A 22,230-nucleotide genomic window follows, 5' to 3' on the forward strand; every position below is an offset into this window, starting at 1 on the left:
GCTCCATTTTTGTAGGACTCGTCTCGTGACAGTACCCAGACTTCAACTCGGGAATATAGGCATCCCGTAGGTGGACTAGGTACAACGCGTTATCAACGAATCAGTGACAATATTTGAATAAACACTGCAGGCCTGATACTGTGAGAAAAGGACCGTGATGAATTTTTTGTTCTTATTATTTTCTGGCCTACTTATGTCTCAGGTAAACTTCCAAACTACACTAATGAGATTATCTAACAACTCGGGCCCGACTTGGGCTCAATGCCTAATACTACCTACTATTATGGAGAAGCTTAAACGACAGATAAAATGCTCATTATAAAAGTTGGCGGTACTGTTATTGTCATGGTACAAATAAGTTTCTCTTATTGCAAGGACACTGGCTGTCGGCTATCAGACAACAGGTTGCAGATAAACCTTCAGAGGGTGTTTCTGCCACATAAGGAAGTTTTTCTGCTGAATCCAGTCATTAGATTCCTCCGAGATTTGAAGATCAAAATTAAAAATGACCAAGGCGAGAATCAGGCGCATTTCACTGTATGCAAGACTATGCAAGGTCAGCTCGGCCCCATTGGCCTCAACAGTCAAAACTTACTTTCGACCTAGGCAATTCCTTGGCCCAACATGGAAAGGTTGCAGCACCTCGCGCCTATCGTCCGTAAAATCTGGATGCCCCAAGAATCGCTCGGGGTGATAGATATTTGCTTCTTTGAAGTACTCTTCACGTCGATAAAGTGCCCATTGATGAATGGAAACATAAGTCTAAGTTTCATGATTAGTAGGTCTCAAAATAAAGTAAAAAAGTTTCGACAGCCCACATTTCCTGGTATCATGTTTCCTATGATTGTCGCTCCGCCAGGAGGGCAGACCCGCGGCAGCCCATTTGCTATAGGAGGATACATGCGTAGTCTTTCCTCCAGGCATGCCTGGAGGTATGGGAGCCGGGCGACCGAGATCAAATCAATCTCCTCCTGGGATTGGAAAGCATTGCGTATTTCCTTTTTCAATTTTCCATATGTAGCCTCGTTTGTGAGAAGAAGGTAAGTTACTCCGCTCAGCAAAGATGCAGTCGTCTCTGAGCCACCGATAATGAGAATCTCGGCATTTGCAATCAATTTCTCAACAGTCAGATTCTAGTTCATATCAGTATATGTAGAACGGTACTGACATGGATATACTGACCAATTCATCCTTCTTTTTGAGCAGACCTTCGATCAAATCGTCCCTCCCTTCGGTGCGTTCCATTCTTCGTAGCATCTTCGCCTTGGTGAGTCTATTGTGCTGTTCTTGGGCGTTGCGCATTGATTTCGGCACCAACGATAGCAGTACTTTCTTGATTGAAGGATAGAACGCCAGAGTTTGAATAATTGTACCCAGCTGTCCCGACTGGAAGATGCTTTTGATCCAAGCATCATAATTTGAGCCCTCCAGGCTGCCAAACGGCTCACCGAAAGCCAAGTCTCCAATGATATCAAAAGTGGTATAATTGTACCAATCCGATATTATGACTGAATTTTCATCTCGAGAGCGTTCACGCAGTCTTTGAATAAGAAGATTAACGTAACTCCGTATCAAAGGCTCTTGAGACCGCATTGACTTTTCTGAAAATCCATGAGCCATTTGTCGGCGGAGGCGGCCATGCTCTTCTCTCTCTTCGTTGACAATATGTCTAGGTAGCTCTTCTATCGGTTGATAGAACCACGCTGCTTTGCTGAGCTCGTGCTCCCCTTTCTTGTGTCCCATGATATCTTTCCAGGCATCAGGGTGGGAGAAGGCGAGTTCATCCGGGGCAATGCGAACGATGTCGCCATAATGCTTATGCAGCTCGAGCATGTCAAATGGAAGAGTCCCACGCATTGCACGGTAACAATACGGTAATCGTGATATTGCATGGGAAATGGGTCCAGGGTAGCGACTGAGGGGGTGAAGAAACACATTGTAGAATGCGACCGACAGGAAGCCAGCAATCACCTTCCATAGTTAGCCAATATTATCACTTTGGGATCAAGGGTGTGTACCATTGAAACACCAGCCACTAGTGCGTCCCCCATCCCAATTGAGAGGAACATATTTATCAGCCTTATCTTTCAGGTTTTGTACTATGTTCAATCTCCAAAACGTGTTTCTTGCGGCTGAAGGCTGGCAATAGGTAGGATGTCTGGCCAAGGGGGCATGCGAGTGGGTAAATAGAGCAGTGCGACAATCTTTCATATGGAGCATTATAACCGGGAAACGATAGATCCGCGAATCCATGGGCCTAGCAATAAAAATTTATGCTTTAACCAAAACCAGCTGCGAAGGTGTAATTCCAGACCAAAGGGGGCTTGGCTCATTGGTTGCTCGAAGCATGATCTACAGCCGTTCGTACTTCAGCCGAACCCGAACCCGAACCCGAATTCGATCTGAAGTGGCTGTTTTGAAGCGGAGACTACGAAATTTCAGGCAGAAGAAGATATTTTTAATTTTTAAGCTTATTTAAGTTTCATCTACAGTGAGTTATGAGCAGTATGTACGGAGTAGTCGTATTCGCATCCAACTTCGGATTTTGTCTTAGGCTGCACTGATTTCTCAATTGCATCCAGAGGTCTAACGGTGTTCGCGCCACCACAGAACCAGGCAATGATATTTTCTACTTTTCGGTTCAAAATGTAACAAGCATTGTGAAATCTATATAAACTACCGACGGTCGTCCTATCTATAAATGTTCAGAAGCAACAAGTCTGTCAAATACTTTCCCAGGAAGTCTAGTATCGTCCTCAATTTTCTTCTCTTTCCTTAAAACGTCGCATCTATCGCAGTAAAACGAGTCACCATGGCCAACGACAGCAGCTATGTCCTCTACCACTATACGCCCAATCTTCCATGTGCAATTCTGTTGGCCATCCTTTTCGCATTTACAACTGTCTTTCATCTCTATCAACGAATCAAGGCACACTCAAAATACTTCAACCCGTTCATTGTGGGTGGTATCTGTCAGTCAAGCCGATCTTTCCATACGTTTAACCGTGGCCTTGTATTTGCTGACACTTTTTGTAGTTCAAATTATCGGATACGGAGCCCGTGCTGGCTCTCATTTCTTCATGCACTCCACAATTCTTTACGCAATTCAATCACTTCTGATCCTATTGGCGCCAACGCTGTACGCAGCATCGATATATATGGTACTCGGTCGAATCATTTCCTTCCTTCACGGCGAACATCTGAGTTATATCCCGGTCAAATGGATGACGAAAGTCTTTGTTGCTGGAGACATTCTATCATTTATTCTTCAGGCAGCTGGTGAGTTGAAACAACTGCTAGTCTTGGATTCATATAATTTCTCTAATCACTGTTCGCTTTTCCTAAACAGGTGGTGGAATTATGACAAGTGGATCTGAAAACACAATCAAGATCGGTCAATGGGTGATCGTAGCAGGTCTTTGCGTCCAGCTCGTGTTCTTCGGAGCATTCGTAATTACCTCTCTCGTCTTCCATATCAAAATCATTCGATCGCCCACCATCGAAAGCGAGAGGTTCATGAATAAGCATGGCTCGATTTGGCCGCGGGACTGGAGAGGTGTCTTGTTCGCATGCTATAGTGCTAGTTTGTTGATCTTGATTCGATCGGTCTACCGTCTGGTAGAATTCGTGCAAGGAAACCACGGGTATGTCATGAGCCACGAAGTTTTCCTGTATGTGTTCGATGCCGCGATGATGTTCTTGGTGATGGGCGTGATGAATGTGTTCCATCCCTCTTTTGTTCTGAACGAAAAAGCGGAGTCGCCGGTTTCTCAGCCTGAAAGGAATTTTCAGTGGAAGTCAGATGTCGAGATGCAACAGCATTCATTTTCATCTCCTCGGGATTAGAAAGGTTGGGGGTGGTTTTGAATTTTTGATTAGATCGTGGAGGACAAATTATGGAAATAGCGAAGGATGGATATGATTTCGACGGATACATGTTTATGTTAATTCTGTACTGGATTTTAGAAAATAAAATTTCTTTGATTTACTACCATAATTTTGGGAAACTTAACTGAGGTAGCCATAGTACCCAACAACCTTGCCTCCGTTCCTCGATATCGATGATCGCTGCTCTTTGAGGGAATAGGTCACGGTTGAACCAAGATAGTTCTCCGAATCGAAAAACCAGGAGATGCATACTCTCTATTTTGGATATCAATCTTTCTACAAATAACAGAATTCTTCTTGGATTAGAAATAATCTACATGCTGGCTTTTGGAACCTTCCAACTTCTGTTACAATAGGGCTTCTCAGGAGAGACGATAAGATAAGGCGATAAGCGCGCACAGACCAGCTTCCCGAGAAATTTCCTTTTTCACATCCCCGCGAAGGAGAATTTCCCGTTACAAACATAGCCACCGATTTCTGCAGTACTCCTTGAGACTGGAGGTGCTGAAAGAAGCAGACAAAATGGCGGACACTGCGTCATCATCGACTAAGTCTGTCCACACAATTGTGCTGGACGCCGGCCCCATTATCAAGAATACCCCGCCATTGTCCACCCTGCTCGCTCAATGCGACGAGATTATCACCACCCCCTCAGTGGTGAACGAAATTCGCGATCCCGACGCTCGCGCTCGAGTTGAAACCCTCTACCTGCCTTTCCTGAAGCAGCGAACCCCATCCCCGAAAAGCTTCAATGTCATCAGCGAATTTGCCCGTAAAACGGGTGACCGATCCGTGCTGAGTCGGGTCGATATCGAGGTGCTGGCGCTGGCATATGAGATTGAATGTGAGCGCAATGGTGGTGACTGGCGTCTGCGAAGCGTTCCCGGCCAGAAGCGCGTTAATGGAAAGCCACCTGTCAAGGAGGAGGAAAAGAAGGAAGAGACGGAGGCTACTGTGGAAGAAAGCGTCGACGAGGCCACTGAGGCTGAGGCCGCTGTGACTGAGGTCGCCGAGGAAGCCAAGGAGGGAGAGACCGCGCCAGCACAAGAAGAGGAACCTGCTACAGGGAGCGCCACGGTCGAGCCTTGGGCTGACGATGATAGCCCTGAGCAGAGTAAGGACGAGGACGAGGCCGAGGCCGAGGACGACGATGATGCCGCTGATTCCGACGGAGAATGGATCACGCCCACCAACTATAAGAAGCGGCTGGCCCGCGATGAAAGTGGCTCGTCAGGAAATGGAAACGAGCCAAAGAGCATGCAGGTCGCAACCATGACTACCGATTTTGCGGTATGAAGACCCGTCTGTATACTTGGATTGACCAGTTTAACTAATTCCGTCGGCAGTGCCAAAACGTCCTGTTGCAGATGAACCTGAACCTCTTGTCGACGACCACTCTTCAAAGAGTTCAGCACCTCAAGTCATTCATCAAGCGCTGCCACGCCTGCTTCCTTACCACCAAGGAAATGAACAAGCAGTTCTGTCCTCGCTGCGGGAAAGACACTCTTACCCGTGTGTCCTGCACCACCACTGCCAACGGTCAATTTACCATGCATCTGAAGAAGAACATGCAGTGGAACAACCGAGGCAACCGTTTCAGCGTTCCCAAGCCTATTGCTGGCAGCGCCAACGGCAAGTGGAAGGGCGGCGGTGGAAAGGGAGGATGGGGTACCGAGCTCATCCTCGCTGAGGATCAGAAGGAATTCACTCGGTCCGCCGTCGAGGAAGAGCGGCGCCAGCGCCGGGAACGGGATCTTATGGATGAAGATTACCTTCCTGGCATCTTGACTGGTGAGCGCAACAAGTCCGGAGGTCGCATCAAGGTCGGCGCCGGCCGCAACATCAATTCGAGGAAGCGCTGAGTGCAGCTTATGGACAAACTTTGCATTACAAATTACATGGACTGGAGTTTGGGGGGCATGCACAAAAGTCATTCAACCGTTTTTCTTGTCACGATGGGCAACCTGCTCTGTTCATGAGTAATGACCGAAGCGAACGAAGCCGGCCTCCTTACGATGAACCTTGCATATAGGAGAGAACCGAATATAGAGAGAATGGTATGAATATGTCAAAAGAACAATTTCATTGGTAGATAGACTTCCCCCAATGAATTATGACCCTAAAACCTGGCCAAAGCAATGCAGATCGTAGTCATCCACAGACTATACAAGTAACACCAAGCGCCAAATCGCAGGTTTAATTACCCTGAAATCCATTTTTCCCAATTTTGAATGTCGCAATTCAAGCAGTAGCCTTCTCCTCTGGTGGAAGACGAATATTAGTATGGAGAGATTCGCAGAGACAATTATAGGCAGACGTACCGGGCTGCTGAGTGAGCAGGAGGCCGTAACGGCGCTTCAGGGTGACACGGTGGCGCGAGTACTTGTCATCGGGGGAGAAACGAGCAGGGTGACTGTTAAGAATGAGCTGCTGTCCGAGGTGTTCGTGAGATGTTGTGTAGGCTTACGCAGACTTGGAGACCTTGCCGTCAACAACCTTCTTCAGCGTGTAGACACGCTTGCCATCGGCGCCCAGGGTGTACTTTTCAAGAGAGTCAGCTATCATGTCGGACGAGGGGGTTCGGTGCTCGCTGTCGAAGCGAGGGTTCGTCTGGAGATTGCGGGCGGCGGTAACATACCATAAGATGCATTCTGACGAGCGAAAAGTTAGTGGATTGTTCAACATGTAACGAGGCCAGCTAGCAGCAGATTTTGATAGACTTACTTGGCGGTAGTTTGTGGTCGTGTGGATCGAGTATTCTTGCTTGTGTCGTGAACGGGTGAAGCGGAGGAATTTTTTTGACGCCGACGGGTGGATCCCGGACCTGCTGCTTAGTCATCCCTCCCGCTTAAAACGAACTGAAGCGTTCGCAAATTTTCTTCGCTTTCACCTTGCGAAATACGAGAAAAAAACACAACTCGCAGTGTCAATAATGCTGACACGGATTCGCTAAACTTATCTGATAACTCACAGTGGGAAGCAGATACTTGAAGCTGCAATGAGCATCTGAACATTCAGCCCTGTCTCGACATTTTCCAATAGGGCATGACAACCTCCAGGTAAGCTATGCCGGAGCTCTCTGGAGCTATCTTTCTTTCACTTCCCATTTCCCCTCCTTCGATGATGACCTACAAACCTAAGCCCAGGCAGGTGGCACCTTGATTTCTAGCTGCCTGTCAATGATCTGCTTAATTGACTACAACGGTATCTGAGAAGACCGTCATTCATATTCGCTTGTCACACACATCTTTTATGAATAAGTTTGCTAACCCGAACTTCTCAGACCAGGATCTCTCAACCTTATTCAGTAATACTTGTCCATCATGGCCGAAGTTATCAGCGTGTCCAAGGCAGACCTGACGGCTGTCCCTGTCCCTGTCACTGCGCCTGTACCAGTGCCAGCACCTGAGAAATCAGAGACAGCAGAGAAACCTCGGCCTGTCCGGACTGCTCGACCTCCTAGACCCAATTACAGGCACATTCATCGCTTTCCTCTTCCAGTCAATGTCTATCATGTTCCTTCAGTAATTCCTCATAACCCTCTTTCCATCATTAGTGTTGCCCTCTCGTACCTCACCTTCCTTATCTACCCTCCACGTCAAGAGATCTATACCGCATACTTCGACTCTGCTACCTCGTCCGTTCATGTCACCGATGAGAAGACGATTAGAGCCTTGTGGGAGATGGGGTTCTTCGGTAAAGGTAGTCTGAGTCGAAGTGAGCCCAATTGGCTGGAGCAGGAGAAAAAGAGGAAGGGGTTGATGGGTGGTAATACTGTCGAGGAGGCTACACGGAAGCGCCGTGCTGAACGTCGCCAATTGAAGCTGGAGCGAGCCAGACATGAGAAGTTGGCCGTCGAAGAGAGACTCAAGGCCGAGGCTGCTGCTCGTGAATCTGGTTCCGTTGACGGTTTATCCATCGATGGTGCTGCTGAGGCTGCAGCTGTCCCTGTGGAGAGGTTCTCTGTCAAGAGGGCCATGGAAGCCCGGTACCTCGAGAGACGACAACAGGCAATTCAGAACAAGAATCATTCTGAATCGACAGGTTCATTGCAAACAGCAAACGGCTCAGGCCCAGTCTCTCCTATCGTCAAGAAGAAAGAGACCGTTTCCAACTCCACCGCCACACTCCAAGGCATCGAAGACGACCTGGATCTCGATGCGCTCGAAAACGAAGAACATCTACAATTATCCACCGAGGAGGCCTTCTTCCTGGTTTATGGCCTCGGTGCCCTGCGAGTTGTCGACCACAACAATAATGCCACCATCCCGACCTCATCCCTTTTCTCCCTTCTCCGTCACCATTCCTACTATCCTCCCCGTTCCGACTCTTCTCAGCTGGACGCCGATGACCCCTTCATGATTTCATACTCGGTGTACCACCACTTCCGTTCTCTCGGCTGGGTTGTGCGTTCTGGAGTGAAATTCGGAACAGACTATCTCCTCTACAACCGCGGGCCGGTTTTCTCCCACGCCGAGTTTGCTGTTATTATCATTCCCTCCTACAGTGATCCATATTGGTCCGAGACCGAGGAACGCAGGGAGTACGCAGCCAGCAAGCAAGCCCGGAGCTGGTGGTGGCTGCATTGCGTCAATCGTGTCCAAGCTCAAGTGAAGAAGAGCTTGGTGATCTGTTATGTGGAAGTCCCTCCTCCCGTAGACTGCTCGGAGGATATCGCGGCTGAGTTCGGTCGCTACCGAGTCCGTGAATTCATGCTCCGACGATGGGTACCAAATCGCACTCGGGATTGAGGCACTGCCATCCATGTCATGTATTTTATTGTGGTGGTCAGATCGGGCTTCAGATACCCGCTCAGGTGTTTCAGTGATCGACTCTACGAATTTTTGTGTATGATATACCCAATTGCATCTTCGACGTACTTATTGTGTCAGCCATGAACTCCGTAGATTTATATTTCTAGCACTTTTTTCATCCTGGATGAATCATAGTGAAGGTATTTGTTGTAATTGTAGAGTGACCTAGCAAAAGACGCTAGTCCAAGTTTGGTAATATTGGAAAAGCGCGGCAGCACGTGACCGACGCGTCTCGCGTCCGCCCTCCAAATTGAGTCTCTGGCCGCCCATCTCCGTTGGATGCTATATCTCATTCGATAATCATATCCATAGCTCCATAGCTGTACACAGCATGCTCTTTTGCGACTGAAAAGCCACCCCGAAAATCAACTTGAGGTGACGGAGACGATGGAGACGCAGGATAGCATCGATATTGCCAAGTTGCAACGCGTCGCGTTGGGGCTAGTATGTAATGACCTGCAGCGTCCCAGATTTTCATTGGACTAACTCGGACATCTTCAGGAGCACGACCCATCCCAGTCATTCTTTTCCGGTCCAGCAGGAATTGCCAGCGCTTCGCCAGAGCAGCTCACCCATTCCAATCACCACCCTTCTGGTCGTTCCCATGGTGGTGCATCACCCACTGCCATAGGGTTATTATCGACCTCGTCATCGAATCCCTCCAGCTCTAAGCTCAAACACCTTCCTCCCTCATCCAAGCCTCGGCAACATGCACTGGACCCCGTAAAGACCTACAATCCCGCAATCGACCAGAGCCAAACGAACCCCGTCCCTTCGACACCTTTTGGCAGGATGGATTCCGCCGAAGCCGCCCCGGGAGACACCCAGGTTGTCTCGCAGTCAGTGTACGATAGCATCATTCGTCAAAATGGAGAATCGATGTACCAGGGAACCTCACAAAACGGGGCTGATGGAGCAACCCTTCGAACCTTGCACGAGGGAGATAGTGGGCATATCAATCTCCTTTCCCAGTTCGATACTGCACGACACGAAGACAACTTGTCCCAGGACCAAGACGAGGAGAGTAACTATGATGAGAACGAATCTTCTCCGATGGCCTACAATCCCGACTTTTTCCCAGAGTCCCAGCGCTTCTTGGCTACAACTCCTGGGACTGCGGTGAAGGTGAACCAGACCCCCGGCACCTCAATGCGAACACCTAGCATCTCGCGCAACCCGTTAGCTGGCGAAATTGAGTCGAGCGGAGGCATGCTAGCTCTGAGCCAGCTCTTCAAAGCGACCCAGGCCCCTTCGTCGCCGCTGGTACATACCCAACAGTTGGAGCTGATATCCGACCGTCCCTCGCCGAACCTTCCAATTCAACATCGTCGCCTTACGAACGCAGTATCATCACCCTTGATAGAACGGCCAGTGCACATCGCCAGGGAATCGTCGGAGCCGAACCTTCACTACATCTCCCTAAAAGATTCACAGTCGAGGCGTGATAAGACATTGGGAGAGAGGCTCACCCGTTCGGCCAATAACATGGAGACCAGCGATGACCTCGATCATGAGTTTTACAAAGAGTCGAGTTTTGTTGAGAATGCACGGCGGCAGCGCCAAATCGACGAAGAGACTGCTGCCCAATTCGCTGCCCTCAACGCTCCTTCCGGATCGACCACCGGCGTAGCCACCTCGCCAAGTCACCCCACTGATGAACTACGGCCAGAAGAGACTGCACACGAAGCTGCAGGAAGCGAAGAAGAAACAGAACAAGAGGACGATATTGGTCCACAGGTGCCTCAATCGCAAGAGATCGTGCAGTCCTCGGAGGAGGACAAGGAGAATTACAACGGTCCCCCAATGTCCACAGAACCTGCTAGCAGCGCACACGACCGGCTCTCTCAAGCTTTAGCAATGGATGAGCATGCGTCGATGGCGAATCAGGGCGCCGACTTCCCTGCTCAAGACTCAGCCCCGGCGGCCTTGGCCAACAACGACCACTATATCGGCCGGTCGTCGCAGGTGATGGTGAAGGATTCTCAGCAAACACCGTATCAATCTCCAAAGCCGGATGAGCACTCGTCTAAACCACCCTCGCAGCACTATGACACTTCCGTTGACCAAATGTCTGACGTGGCAGAAAACTCGCCTGTGTGCCCACGTCTCCGATCATCACCACCTGGGTCCCAACAAAAGGAAAGATCAGGGTCCCAACACAATACAAACACCGAGATGCACACCGAAGAAGTGATTCAGGCTACTTCATCGAACGAGATACGACGTGTTCAGTCCAGCAACCCTTCAGATCGGGAACTACCAGGGCCAATCCCTTACGGAACGCAGTCGGGTCTTGAGACAAAATCCTCTTCAATGCCCTCGCGTGTCACAGAGACCCCCGTTCACCTGCGACCGCAGATAAGTGATATGACTCGCATGACTAGCATTCCAGAGACCAGTCCCAACCAGACTCGACCCAATGAATGGGAGGGCGAATCCAACGGCGATGGTCTCAATAACGAGGATGATGATCTACCCCCAATGTTCGCAGTCCAGAGTGTCAACCGACGTTCACGACCAGGGCCATCTCAAACTCAGTCTTCCCCCATCAAGATGATCCAGGCACAAGAAGTGCAGTCCCAAATTCTGTCTAGCCCCAGTGGCAGACAGCGACGGGCGTTGACAGCCATCGCCGCTAGCGCCTCTCCCCAAGTGGACCATAAAGTGGATTGGGGACTTGACTTCTTCACGGCCGAGGACGATGAATTCAATGCCCTTGTCATTGATGGGTCACCAACACGCCCGAGGAAGAGACGCCGGGGTAATTTGGGTCAAGCACTTCGGCCGTCCGATATAGTACTTCCCTCTACCCCTCGTGCTCATCCTCCCAAAACCGTGGCTCCCAGTCAACCACAGTCAAGTGCCGAGAAGCCACCGTCAAATTCACAGGAGATGCTGGCAGTTCACGTCCCTATCAGCACAATTTACTCACAACTAGATTTTTCCTCCCGGCCCTTTTCACGGTCTGCTTCACGGCCCCCTGCACGATCTACATCGAGACCGGCCTCACGATCAGCTTCACGACCACCCGCGCGATCTAGGTCACGACCAGCCTCACGATCGGCCTCACGACCACCTTCACGGTCAGCGTCACGAGCTGCCTCGCGAGCCCCGTCGCGACCCCCATCGAGAAGGAGCGAAAATGTTTGGGAGGTTGAGAGTCCGCAGCGTGCTGTTCGACGGAGGTCCAGGTCCAGACCTGGTAGATTGATGACTTCGCGGGATCCTCCACCGCAGCGCATTCCAGTCAAGTTCCCAGATGAGAAACCGCCTGCACGGCCTGTGGTTGTGCATAATCCCCAACCAGTTTTCTCGTCTGAGCTGACAGACGTCGAGTTGCTTTCGGATATTTCAATGCTGTCAACCAGCAACATCACAAAGAGTCCCTCAACTACACCTCAGCCGCACCGTACCGCTCCTGCATCTACCACCGACGACTCCGAAATTCGTGCACCGAACCAAGTCATTGCCGTATGGCAGGGCTCGAAGCGGGCTTACTACCCTGGAACATGCTTCGGCGCTCCGGTTGGAGTCACCCAGGGCAAATATTGCGTCAAGTTCGTAGACAGCCTTCCAGTTGAGGTGAACAAGGGTGTCGTGAAGCGGCTTGAGCTTCGAGTTGGCGACACCGTCAAGGTTGAAATGCCCGGTTTTCCCAAAGTGGCCCATGTCATTTGTGGATTCAGCGATCGGCTTTCTCGAGAAGAGATTCTTCGTGCTGCCGAGAATGGCTTGTATCCACAGACCGATGTACATGGGTACAGCGCCGTGCTCGTTGCCTCGAGGCAACGCAATAGTCTGCCCAATGGTACTTTCAATACGCCAGAGACCCTGACCAAGGTGCCAATTTCCCGAATCTACATGGATACAAACCTGTGGAACCGGTTTAAGGACCGAGAGTTCACGCACAAGCCGGACACAGCGCCACTGGAGACCACGTTCCGTGCCTCGTCTATGAGATCTTCTTTGCCGACATCCCCAAATTCCCGTGCGGCTCGTACTGGCTACGACACCGCTGGCATCTTCTCAAAGATGGCATTCGCCGTTTCCTACAAGGAGAATGAAGCCTCCAAAAACCGGATCACGAGGCTCATACGAGACAATGGTGGCATGTTACTTAATGACGGCTTTACGGAATTGTTTGAACCCGCCTCCGTCGAGACACCTAAGAAGGGCGACACTATCGATGGAGTCTCAACAGTTAATAGCCTCTCCCTCGATTCGGACGCAGCGGAGATTGGTTTCACTTGCTTGATTGCCGACACACACTCTCGGCGGGAGAAGTACATGCAGGCGTTGGCTTTGAATATCCCATGTCTGTCAGGCCGTTGGGTTGAAGATTGCGTTGCTAAGGGTCGCATTCTTGACTGGGATATCTATCTCTTGCCTGCCGGAGAATCATTGTACCTTAACGGAGCCACGAGGTCTCGAATCATGGCACCCACCTCACCAATGGAGTCTCGTCTGTCAGATACTATCGACTCACGGCCAAGATTACTTGACGGGAAATCTGTCCTTATTGTTATGGGCCGTGGAAAAGCAGAGGAAAAGCGCAAGGCTTATGTCTTCCTCACGCTGGCCTTGGGTGCCTCTCGCGTTGAGCGTGTTCCTGACCTCGAGACGGCCAAGGCCCTTTTGGACTCTCGGGTTGAAGCCTCCTCTGCTTCCGGTTGGGATTACATTTACGTGGATGATGCAGACCAGACTGCTGCAAAATCTATGTTGGCTTCTTCCAAATCACAACCCGTCAATTTTGTTAACGGGAGGAAGAGGAGGAGATCGACTGTGACTATGTCGAGACCCGATTTGACAACTCTACTGGGCCCTCAGATCGTGGGCAGTGAGTTTGTCTGCCAAAGCTTGATTCTGGGACGGCTGTATGAAGAGTGATAGCTATTTTTTTCCATCTAGATACCAATTTCATTCAATGTACACTTCAGCGTTTTATTCAAATTACCAACATTGGCTAGGTTGCTTTCCCAACCGTTCTTAAGTATTCAGGTTCCGTTCCATGGAGCCCAACTCCGAAATGGTAGATGGTGATCATGGAAGGAATGAGCAAGATTTCTCATGACTTCTCATTATTGGGCAAATATCGAATGGACCAGAGAGTGGTTGGAATCAAAGCTCATCATCCGAACACGAATCCGAACCCGAGGCTGATTGGCAAGGCACATCGGGTTCGTATTCGTATTCGGATTGATCTGTTTAACTACCGTAGATCTGCAAAGATTATCAGATGCTTGACACACTCACCACGCCGATTTCACATTTTTCTATTGAAAGTCTCCACAGTTCCCACTTTTCTCAAAGGCAACTGCATTTACCGTGGCTCTGCACAAAGGAAGTTGTCATCTTGTGCCGCAGGGCTGAGCCAGACCCATCTCGCATCCCAAAGATGATCGCAGTTTCAAATGCCATGGATCGAAACATGCTCTACGCAATGAAGGTGCCGAGAATCCCCCGAGATAACGATGAAGATCGACAGTGAGCATCCGAATACGACTCGGCGGGCCTCTGGCACGTTGATCTACTTCATACAAACGGGTGCCTAGGATGGTCTGGATCTTTATAACAGGATGTTCAAGGACGAAAATATTGAAATATCAAGCATTTATTATCTATAATCAAGTTTGAATACCAACGGATTGCATCACGATGAAAGCTCTTCTTGCATATTCTATTTCAGTGCTGGCCCTCGCAGAGAGCGCCATCGCAACTACTCTGGTTGGGTCTTCAGTCACTACTCCTCTGGGCTCGTTTGAGCTTAACAAAGGAGCTGCATGTGCCTGTGAAAAGCTTTCTCGAGCCTACACGGGGATTATTACTCCCGGCAGTGCAAACTATACGGCCCAAGGTGCAGACGCCTATTGGGACGTTCGAGCCGATCTTTCTCCCGCGTGTATCTTTTTGCCGAGTACGGAGGATGACATCTCCAAGGCTCTGAGAATATTCCAGGCTTGTGATGCACAGTTCGCTGTTCGTGGTGGCGGCCATATGAATGTGAGTATCTGAGCCGACTTGGGTCTATTGGGAGATTGTTAACACCCAACCAGTATCCAGGATCGAATAACATCGACGGCGGAGTTTTGCTAGCACTCGAGAAGTTCAACAACGTCAAAGTGGATACCGACTCTGTCGAAGTCGGGCCCGGCCTTACCTGGTACGATGTCTACAAAGCCCTCGAGCCCTCTGGCCGTGCAGCCATCGGTGGACGTTTGAAAACAATTGGTGTCCCAGGCCTGTGCCTCATTGGCGGATTCCACTATTTCAACAACAAGTACGGTTATGCTATGGACAATGTCCTCAGTTACGACATTGTCCTTGGAAATGGAACACAGGTCGTGGCAAACCGAACATCACACCCGGATCTGTTCTGGGCACTGAAGGGAGGTGCCAACAACTACGGTATCGTGACCAAGTTCACATTGAAGACCTATGCTATTCCCAACGTCAGCACGACTATTCAGGTCTTCAATGAGAGTGGTATTCCGGACTTCTTGACTGCGGTTTGTAACATTGCTAAGCTTGACGAGGAAGACCCTATCGCAGCGGGAATGGTTGCGACTGTGCAATACAATGCCACAACCAAAGTCGCGTCGGCTTCGTTGCTTGGTGTTCAGGAAGGCATTAGCAAGCCTCCATCTCAATTTGCGAATTTCTCTGCTATCCCCGCTACTACACGGATCAACAATGTCACGACAATGAGGCAGTGGGCGTCTAGTCTGGACACGCCTAAGCAAATGTTCCGGTCAGTCATTCATACTGCTCCCACGTCAACAGCTATATAGTGCTAACATCTCCCGAAGTGTGATGTTCTCTCACAAAACCATGAAACCGGATCAAGACGTTCTAGTCTCGATTTACAAGGCATGGAAAGATGCCGTTGACCAAATCGCGGATGTTGAAGGACTTTACCCAACCTTCGTGACAAATGTCGCCCCTGCGAGCGCAGCGCGTATCGCTCTTACCAATGGTGTTGGCAACGTCTGGGGATTGGAAGCAGAGCCTTATATTCGTATGTTTGCTGGAAATAATCCATCCCCGAGATTTCAGCTAATCCGGAATCTAGTATGGCAATTCAGTACCGGCTGGGCCTTTGCGCAAGACGATCTTCGAATCGAGGCTTGGTCGCGCCAATTGATTGAGCGTCTCAATGCGATCAACATTGAAAAAGGGCTTGCTACGGATTTCATCTATATGGGTGATGCGGGAGAGTGGCAGGATCCCTTTGCAGGCTTCCCTGTCGAGAATGTGGCGCGAATGAGGAAGATTAAAGCCTCGTATGATCCTCTTGGGGTCTTCTCTAGGCTCAATTGGGGAGGGTTCAAATTGAGTGTATAAAGAGCATGGGCAAGATAGTACTCGACGAAAGGAATAGCTGAGGATCTAGATTATTTCATGATGGATGCTTTGAAGTGTGGGATTGTTCAAACAGGATAGATGGGTTCGAAAGTGTTGTTTTTTGACTCAGACATAAACAAGTTGAAATTGAATCGACTAGTGTCTATAGAAACCCATCGACGAATGCAGGATAGTCGGCAATTCTAACGATCGATTATGTACAGAAAGACCCTTGATTTGGATCTATAGCCCCACTTTAAAACAGCCGAGTGGAGGAAGTGTAGCCCAATCTTGGCTCAAGCTGACCCACAGAACAACCTCAACCTCTCCGCGATCCAGAATAAGTTTCAGCCTATTCTTCATCACGCTACCCTGGTTTCGTGGTGGCTGTGGAGTAATGAGCTTCACTTAAAATAGCACTTGGAACGAACTAATTAACCATCACGTACCACTTGGAGGCAACAGTCGGAAAAACTCAATTGCTTCCAGCCTGTTGCGATCATTCAAAACCCTTCCTACGCGCTACCTCAATTGCGAGGTCGGACCTCCTGTCCGGTGAGCAGTGAGCCGAGATCAAAGGAAATGGTCTAGTCCACCATGGGTCCACGGCGAACACATACCAAGTCTCGAACTGGGTGTCAGTCATGCAAGTTACGGAAAGTAAAGGTTAGTACCCCTGCCATTTTGTCTCGCAGCCCAGCTAACGTGGAACTTGGATGGGCCCAAAGTGCGATGAGGCTAAGCCAAAATGCAATAATTGCCTTCGCCATGGGGTCGAATGTAGTTATAACACTGCTCCAACGGCAGCCAGTACCCCAACTGCAAGCATTCCCACGGGACTGAGCCCCTTTGTTAGCGAGGCCGCCAGGCTGAGTTCAGATGCCGCCACACCAGCCATGGGCATGGCGGAAATGGCCCTATTGCATCACTATAGCACCTCAACCTGCTATACAATCTCACGTCATCCTGTCCTACAAACTGTATGGCAGACTACCGTTCCCACATTTGCCTTCTCCTATCAATTTGTCTTTCGCGGGATTCTGGCGCTGGCCGCTTTACACTTGGCCCATCTGAAGCCGGATCTTCAGGACCAGTACGTCGATGCAGCTGAATTTCACCACAACCTAGCCCTGCAGATGGTCTCAGGTACCATCCCCCAAATCAATGAGGAAAATGGACCGGCTGTGTATCTCTTCTCCACAATTACTTGCATAATCGGCTGTGCCTTGCCGCGAAAGCGCGATGATCTGTGGGTCAGCAATGATCGAGTTCTGCAGTGGTTATTATTGTTTCGAGGTACGGTCTCAATTATCACCTCGGTCAATGAATCGCTCAAATCTGGTCCTTTGGCACCCATGTTCACTCTGGGACGACGAAGAAGCCTTGCTTGGGAAGCCAGGTCGACCGCCAACCAGTCTTTTCTCGTCAACTTGCGGCGACTTATCGAGGATGCAGTTGAGGACCCGATCGAGTTGAAATGCTATACAGATGCCATTGATGACCTGGGGAAATCTTTCGCGACGATCCTTGAGGTCGGTTCCCCGAACTGTGAGACAGCCGACATTTTCATCTGGCTTCTCCGAATTAGCGACCAGTTTTTAAATCAACTGCAACAGCGGACACCGGAAGCTTTGGTGATCTTTGGCTACTATTGTGTTATTCTCAAGGAGCTTGAGTGGGCTTGGTGGATGCAAGGCTTTAGCATCCACATGATACGTGCGATATATCTCCACTTGGATGAGGAGCATCGCTGCTGGCTGCAGTGGCCTATGCAACAACTCGGCTGGGTTCCTTGATGGACACTTCTCTTCCCTGAGACCTATCCTTGCTCGCTGGGCTAGGCGACTGCATGTTTTGATTATCCCGCTCCACCCTCACGCTGATGCCGGTTTGCAAGCATCGAATCATTCCAATATCGAAATTTTCGAAGCGACCGATCTCGATGATCGTCTTTGCAAATTCTGGTTCAACAATTCGGAAAGACCTCACAAATGGTCACAGGACGTTATCAAAAGAATTCGCCTTTGTGTTGTTTCTGGATATATACGGAGCAGCGAAGCGGATGAAAACATACCGCGACCTTATCATTCGGGCGTGCAGTATTTTCATTGCATATGTTGATTAGGACGGATCCGATCTCAATATCTAGCTGATCCATAAAAATTGCCTTTTGCCCCTTCATTCCAGGTTGTGTCTACCATAATGTCTACATAGATTGCATGAAAGACAAAGCAACGATCGACTAAACAAAGTCTCAATCCCACCATTCTTTGAACTCAGTCTCTAGGCCCCTTCCAGTGTGTTCAGGCGCAACGTTTTCCCAGGCCTCCAAGACCCGTGCGTCGGGTTGGTAGAGGCGCTCAGCCCTGGCTTGCTTTGTTGATGGGTCACCGCCAATCAAGCAATCTGCAGAATCAAGAGTCCTCCATGTAAGCCTAGAAGTTCCCGCCCGCACTTCATACTCCAGTGAGTACCGTGAGATGCCATCAGTCTGCAAAATCATTTGTCTCAATTTAGGCATCCGGAGGGCAGCCCAGGCAGCTGAGATGTAGAATCTGTTGGCGTGGCTCGCGATGAGGTTGAATCGAAAATGTATACATCGGCGATCCTCGAGAGGGACACGGACGGATTCGGGATATCCCTCCTCTCTAGCATTGTAGTATTCAGGATCCGTGTTATCATCTGTATCCGTGTCCTCCGGATCCCGTTCTTGAAGCCACTCTCCAGACGGTGTCACCGGCGCATAGTTCACCACCACCTCTTTCAGATTTGGCCAGAAGGGTAGATTCACCGATACACTATATTCCTTTGAATTCAACGGCCAAAAAAGCTCCGGGCCTAAAACTGTAAAATCGTCGATGTGAAGACTCTCTAGACGCTGCGACAAATCCCGTAAAGCCGAACTTAAAAGGTCCGATCCATCCACCGTCACGTCTGGAGGTGCGTAGTGCTGATCACGAGGGGGCTCGTATTGAAATTTTAGATCGAACCGCTGTAGCCGGGCAGGGATGAGGTGAAGATTGCGAGCAAAGTATGGACGAGATGAGTTATGTCAAACTTTAGTGTCAATCACTCAACGGGGCTTAAGCTTTTCCGATAGGATCTAGCTTACCATTTCGAAGGCGTTGTCTTAATCGTTCATCTCGCTTACACTCATCCTTCATCAATAGTTCCACTCGGTTTAATCGCGGTAGCTTTGACGCGATGAATACACTCGATGCCGGTTCGATTAGCCGTTTATTTCTGAGGCCGCGGATTGAAAGATAGTTCACTATAGGGACCGGTGGGCACTGGACGTCTGTGGTAGTTCGAGAGAATTGCAGGTAGGATCTCTCATATCTCTTCTGAAGAAGATCGTCCAATCTCGATCTAGCGGCTGGTTTCCGTCGTTGCTTCATATCGAGAAAGTCGCTCGGGCACATTGCCTGGATAGAAAGCTCAATGCTAGCAGCATCGTTTGGCCAGCTTGATAGGATTTTGAAAAGAGTGCAAATCGTTGAGGTAAAGATCTTGTTGTTTTGTTGGCGATCCTCGTCAGTCTCCCACTGAGCGCGCGCCTGCACATCGTATGACTCGAGCCGCACGACTAGGTTGATGCGTTTGACACAAGATCTTCGGCTGGGGTTCGTTACGATGCGCTGGAACTCTTCCAGTCGTTTTGCAGTGTGAATTCGAATTTTGGCGAATGTGCGTCTCTCAATGATAGCCTGCCAGTGACGGCCCAATGTGGCATATGGTGCCAGACTAAAAGACCTGCCTTCATGATCTCTCGCAATCTTCAGGTGGTTCAACACCAGGGAGATCAATTCTGGCGGTAACAAATCCATGTTGTGATGGCTGGCAGATTTGGAGGATTGAAGTGCACCAGGCTGTTCCTCCGGCTGCTGCCAAGTATTTTCGAAAAATAGCTAATAGCACTAGATACAAAAAGTTCGTGACACTACAACGCTATACTTAGTTAGATATCGCGCTGCCCCACTACTAGTGAAACTGCATCGTTCATGAAGCTGATAAGGTATGCCGTATATATTTGTAGCTCGATCAATATTCAATTCGGTAATCAATTTCAATGAATCACTTCTGAGTGGCACATCAATTACTTCCTTGCGTTACCATCCAGCAATGGGCTTCGGCAAGCCTCCTCTTTCTAGCCTTGGGAATTGCCAATTCTTCCTTACCTCTGAACTAACACAGCTTCGCCTGCACCGACTAAGACCTTCCTGCCAACTGCTTTCTCATGAGTCTTGGCTCCCACGATCTCGCCCGCTTCATTCACTGTCTGGCCCGCAAGTGTAATATTCAGGGCAGTTTCGACTCCAGGACTAGTAAGCCTCGATACCTTTGCTGATTCCCAGCCACTTGGCAGCTCGAGGACTGTATACGACCTCTCCTGCTGCTCAAACGTCGAGTTCCACATGACGAAGTTCACTGCAACGATAGATTCCAGCTTACCAGACCCGTATACTGCGTAAGCACTGAAGTCTGTTTCGTTAACAAGAACCTCGGTTTGTTTGTGTCCTCCGGCGAAAACGTGAGCATTGAATAATGCTGCATAGTATATAGGGAATACTTGCGGCGCAGTATAGTTGAATGACACGGGCAGCCATGAGCGGTATGCATATCGGGTTCCCATATGGAAGTGGACACGTTCAACCCGTAGAGACGACAGGTATAGCACGTAATCGACGGCCCAGACTGCAGCTGCCATGACGTCGGAGATGTTGGCTGCACCTTGGCATGAGATTGAGTTTGTTTCTCCAATGACATATGGAATTCCCGACTTTGCTGTTTCGTTTCCGAGATAATCATGGTACCAGATCCGGGATAGAACGTTTGTGCGGTCGAAGATACTTGTCTCGATAGTTGGACCAACGCCTGTATAATGACAATTGGCTCCCATGTACTGTATTTTGATAAGCAAAAAAATCAATTGAGCGTGGCTGAGACACCTTACCTCATGGTCGGCAACAGTCTTTGCCATGTTAGAGAGCATGCCGTCCGATTCAGCATTTGCAACATTCCAAGCAGTGGAGCTGACTACATTGCGCGGTGCTTCGAAAGCACAACCTTGAAAGATTTGAGATGAGTCCGACCCGGTTAAGTTCTGACTTATGGCTTTGGCGTAGTAGTTCCACTGGTCAACGTAATCCTGGAGTGTCCAGTTCGCAGATCGACGCTGACCACCAGGCCATCCTTTCAGAGAGTGAGGTTAGAGACTTCACATAGTGACTGCAATTATCGTGACTCACCATCAACCTCGTTGCCAATTTCAAAGCCGTAAAGAGCGTCTCCAATTGCATTGTATGCAGCATTTGCCTCAAGTACACATTGAGAAAGCCCATCGCCCACACTAAAGAGTGTCTCATTGGCAGGGTTGAAGAAGTTGAGACCTGTCGTGATGGTGTCAAATTCAAGAATATGAGAGATGGTTCATTTCAAAAACCTACTTACCATAGATGTACTGAGTGCCTTTTGGAAACTGTCTGAATGACTGCATAAAAGTGGGACCTAGATACGAATGCCTGGGTTGGGTCGATGCGGCAGAGTCAAAGGGGCTGATGATAGCCTGGGATTGGTCTGGATAGTACACAGCAGAGTTTTGCGTACTACCACCAACGCGGAACAATGGAGGCTTTCCCGCAATATCTTTCAAATTCTGAATGACTTGCTGCGAAAAGGTATTGGGGTGCCTAACCAGGTATAAGTCTACTATACCTCGTCTTTGAGGAGAATAGAGCAGTTGTACTCACGTATCGTTGCCTGCATAATCAACCATATAGCAGAATTCAATCGAGAATGAATGATAGTCTGCATCGTGGACCTGTTTCTCTGGGTGAGGAGAACGGGGTGGTGAAAGGACGAACGAGCGTGTGATATTAACACTCGAGCGCGATGCTGGTGTTGCAAGTGCATGCTGAATTGCGAACAAGGTAAGAACGAATAGACTATTGAAGAGACACATCTTTGCTGGCTGCTTCTACTTGTGCCAGGGAGACCCAATGTCTCCTGATTCCTGGACTTTTATAGATATTCCTAGAGACAATATCTCGGGGGATTAGGCCCGAAGTAGAGACTGAATGAATCATTTCGGCCAAAGCTATACCGAAGATTAACAGGTTTCTGTCAATGGCATATGATCTAACGCAGTATCATACTTCTTAAAAGGGAGGTACAGGTTAGGCGA

The 22,230-nt window shown here is 49.3% G+C and overlaps 10 protein-coding genes across 10 annotated transcripts; 6 read left to right on the forward strand and 4 right to left on the reverse strand.

Moving 5' to 3' along the window:
* Positions 1-393: 393 nt before the first annotated feature.
* Positions 394-1,857, reverse strand: N7473_003665 (cytochrome P450; the record flags this gene model as incomplete). Its single annotated transcript, XM_057149605.1, has 4 exons — positions 394-547; positions 596-762; positions 819-1,133; positions 1,183-1,857. 4 exons carry the CDS (start codon positions 1,855-1,857, stop codon positions 394-396), a joined length of 1,311 nt encoding a protein of 436 aa, XP_057013259.1.
* Positions 1,858-2,812: 955 nt separating this feature from the next.
* N7473_003666 (RTA1 domain-containing protein) lies at positions 2,813-3,846 on the forward strand (the record flags this gene model as incomplete). Its single annotated transcript, XM_057149606.1, has 3 exons — positions 2,813-2,972; positions 3,037-3,279; positions 3,350-3,846. 3 exons carry the CDS (start codon positions 2,813-2,815, stop codon positions 3,844-3,846), a joined length of 900 nt encoding a protein of 299 aa, XP_057013260.1.
* A 564-nt stretch (positions 3,847-4,410) lies between these two features.
* On the forward strand, positions 4,411-5,750 carry N7473_003667 (rRNA-binding endoribonuclease; the record flags this gene model as incomplete). The annotated part of the gene is made up of 2 exons (XM_057149607.1): positions 4,411-5,178; positions 5,235-5,750. The coding sequence occupies 2 exons, from the start codon at positions 4,411-4,413 to the stop codon at positions 5,748-5,750; spliced, it is 1,284 nt and encodes a 427-aa protein (XP_057013261.1).
* A 379-nt stretch (positions 5,751-6,129) lies between these two features.
* Positions 6,130-6,894, reverse strand: N7473_003668 (H/ACA ribonucleoprotein complex subunit NOP10; the record flags this gene model as incomplete). The annotated part of the gene is made up of 6 exons (XM_057149608.1): positions 6,130-6,149; positions 6,210-6,301; positions 6,356-6,429; positions 6,527-6,539; positions 6,613-6,651; positions 6,860-6,894. The coding sequence occupies 6 exons, from the start codon at positions 6,892-6,894 to the stop codon at positions 6,130-6,132; spliced, it is 273 nt and encodes a 90-aa protein (XP_057013262.1).
* A 317-nt stretch (positions 6,895-7,211) lies between these two features.
* sen2 (tRNA splicing endonuclease subunit SEN2) lies at positions 7,212-8,639 on the forward strand (the record flags this gene model as incomplete). The annotated part of the gene is made up of 1 exon (XM_057149609.1): positions 7,212-8,639. One exon carries the CDS (start codon positions 7,212-7,214, stop codon positions 8,637-8,639), a length of 1,428 nt encoding a protein of 475 aa, XP_057013263.1.
* Positions 8,640-9,089: 450 nt separating this feature from the next.
* On the forward strand, positions 9,090-13,592 carry N7473_003670 (chromatin-binding protein RAD9; the record flags this gene model as incomplete). The annotated part of the gene is made up of 2 exons (XM_057149610.1): positions 9,090-9,146; positions 9,204-13,592. The coding sequence occupies 2 exons, from the start codon at positions 9,090-9,092 to the stop codon at positions 13,590-13,592; spliced, it is 4,446 nt and encodes a 1,481-aa protein (XP_057013264.1).
* A 768-nt stretch (positions 13,593-14,360) lies between these two features.
* N7473_003671 (FAD-binding oxidoreductase) lies at positions 14,361-16,046 on the forward strand (the record flags this gene model as incomplete). The annotated part of the gene is made up of 4 exons (XM_057149611.1): positions 14,361-14,705; positions 14,759-15,453; positions 15,512-15,720; positions 15,775-16,046. The coding sequence occupies 4 exons, from the start codon at positions 14,361-14,363 to the stop codon at positions 16,044-16,046; spliced, it is 1,521 nt and encodes a 506-aa protein (XP_057013265.1).
* Positions 16,047-16,381: 335 nt separating this feature from the next.
* Positions 16,382-17,842, forward strand: N7473_003672 (Zn(II)2Cys6 transcription factor domain-containing protein; the record flags this gene model as incomplete). The annotated part of the gene is made up of 2 exons (XM_057149612.1): positions 16,382-16,712; positions 16,775-17,842. Exons 1-2 carry the CDS (start codon positions 16,644-16,646, stop codon positions 17,840-17,842), a joined length of 1,137 nt encoding a protein of 378 aa, XP_057013266.1. The 5' UTR covers positions 16,382-16,643.
* Positions 17,843-18,300: 458 nt separating this feature from the next.
* On the reverse strand, positions 18,301-19,873 carry N7473_003673 (uncharacterized protein; the record flags this gene model as incomplete). Its single annotated transcript, XM_057149613.1, has 3 exons — positions 18,301-19,038; positions 19,159-19,175; positions 19,198-19,873. The coding sequence occupies 3 exons, from the start codon at positions 19,871-19,873 to the stop codon at positions 18,301-18,303; spliced, it is 1,431 nt and encodes a 476-aa protein (XP_057013267.1).
* Positions 19,874-20,220: 347 nt separating this feature from the next.
* On the reverse strand, positions 20,221-22,008 carry N7473_003674 (glycosyl hydrolase family 79 C-terminal domain-containing protein; the record flags this gene model as incomplete). The annotated part of the gene is made up of 5 exons (XM_057149614.1): positions 20,221-20,949; positions 21,001-21,239; positions 21,296-21,436; positions 21,498-21,736; positions 21,797-22,008. The coding sequence occupies 5 exons, from the start codon at positions 22,006-22,008 to the stop codon at positions 20,221-20,223; spliced, it is 1,560 nt and encodes a 519-aa protein (XP_057013268.1).
* Positions 22,009-22,230: the final 222 nt, after the last annotated feature.

Source organism: Penicillium subrubescens, assembly GCF_028828155.1.
Source record: "Penicillium subrubescens strain IBT 31985 chromosome Unknown utg000002l_segment0_segment0, whole genome shotgun sequence".
In the NCBI taxonomy this organism is placed as follows: Eukaryota; Fungi; Ascomycota; class Eurotiomycetes; order Eurotiales; family Aspergillaceae; genus Penicillium; species Penicillium subrubescens.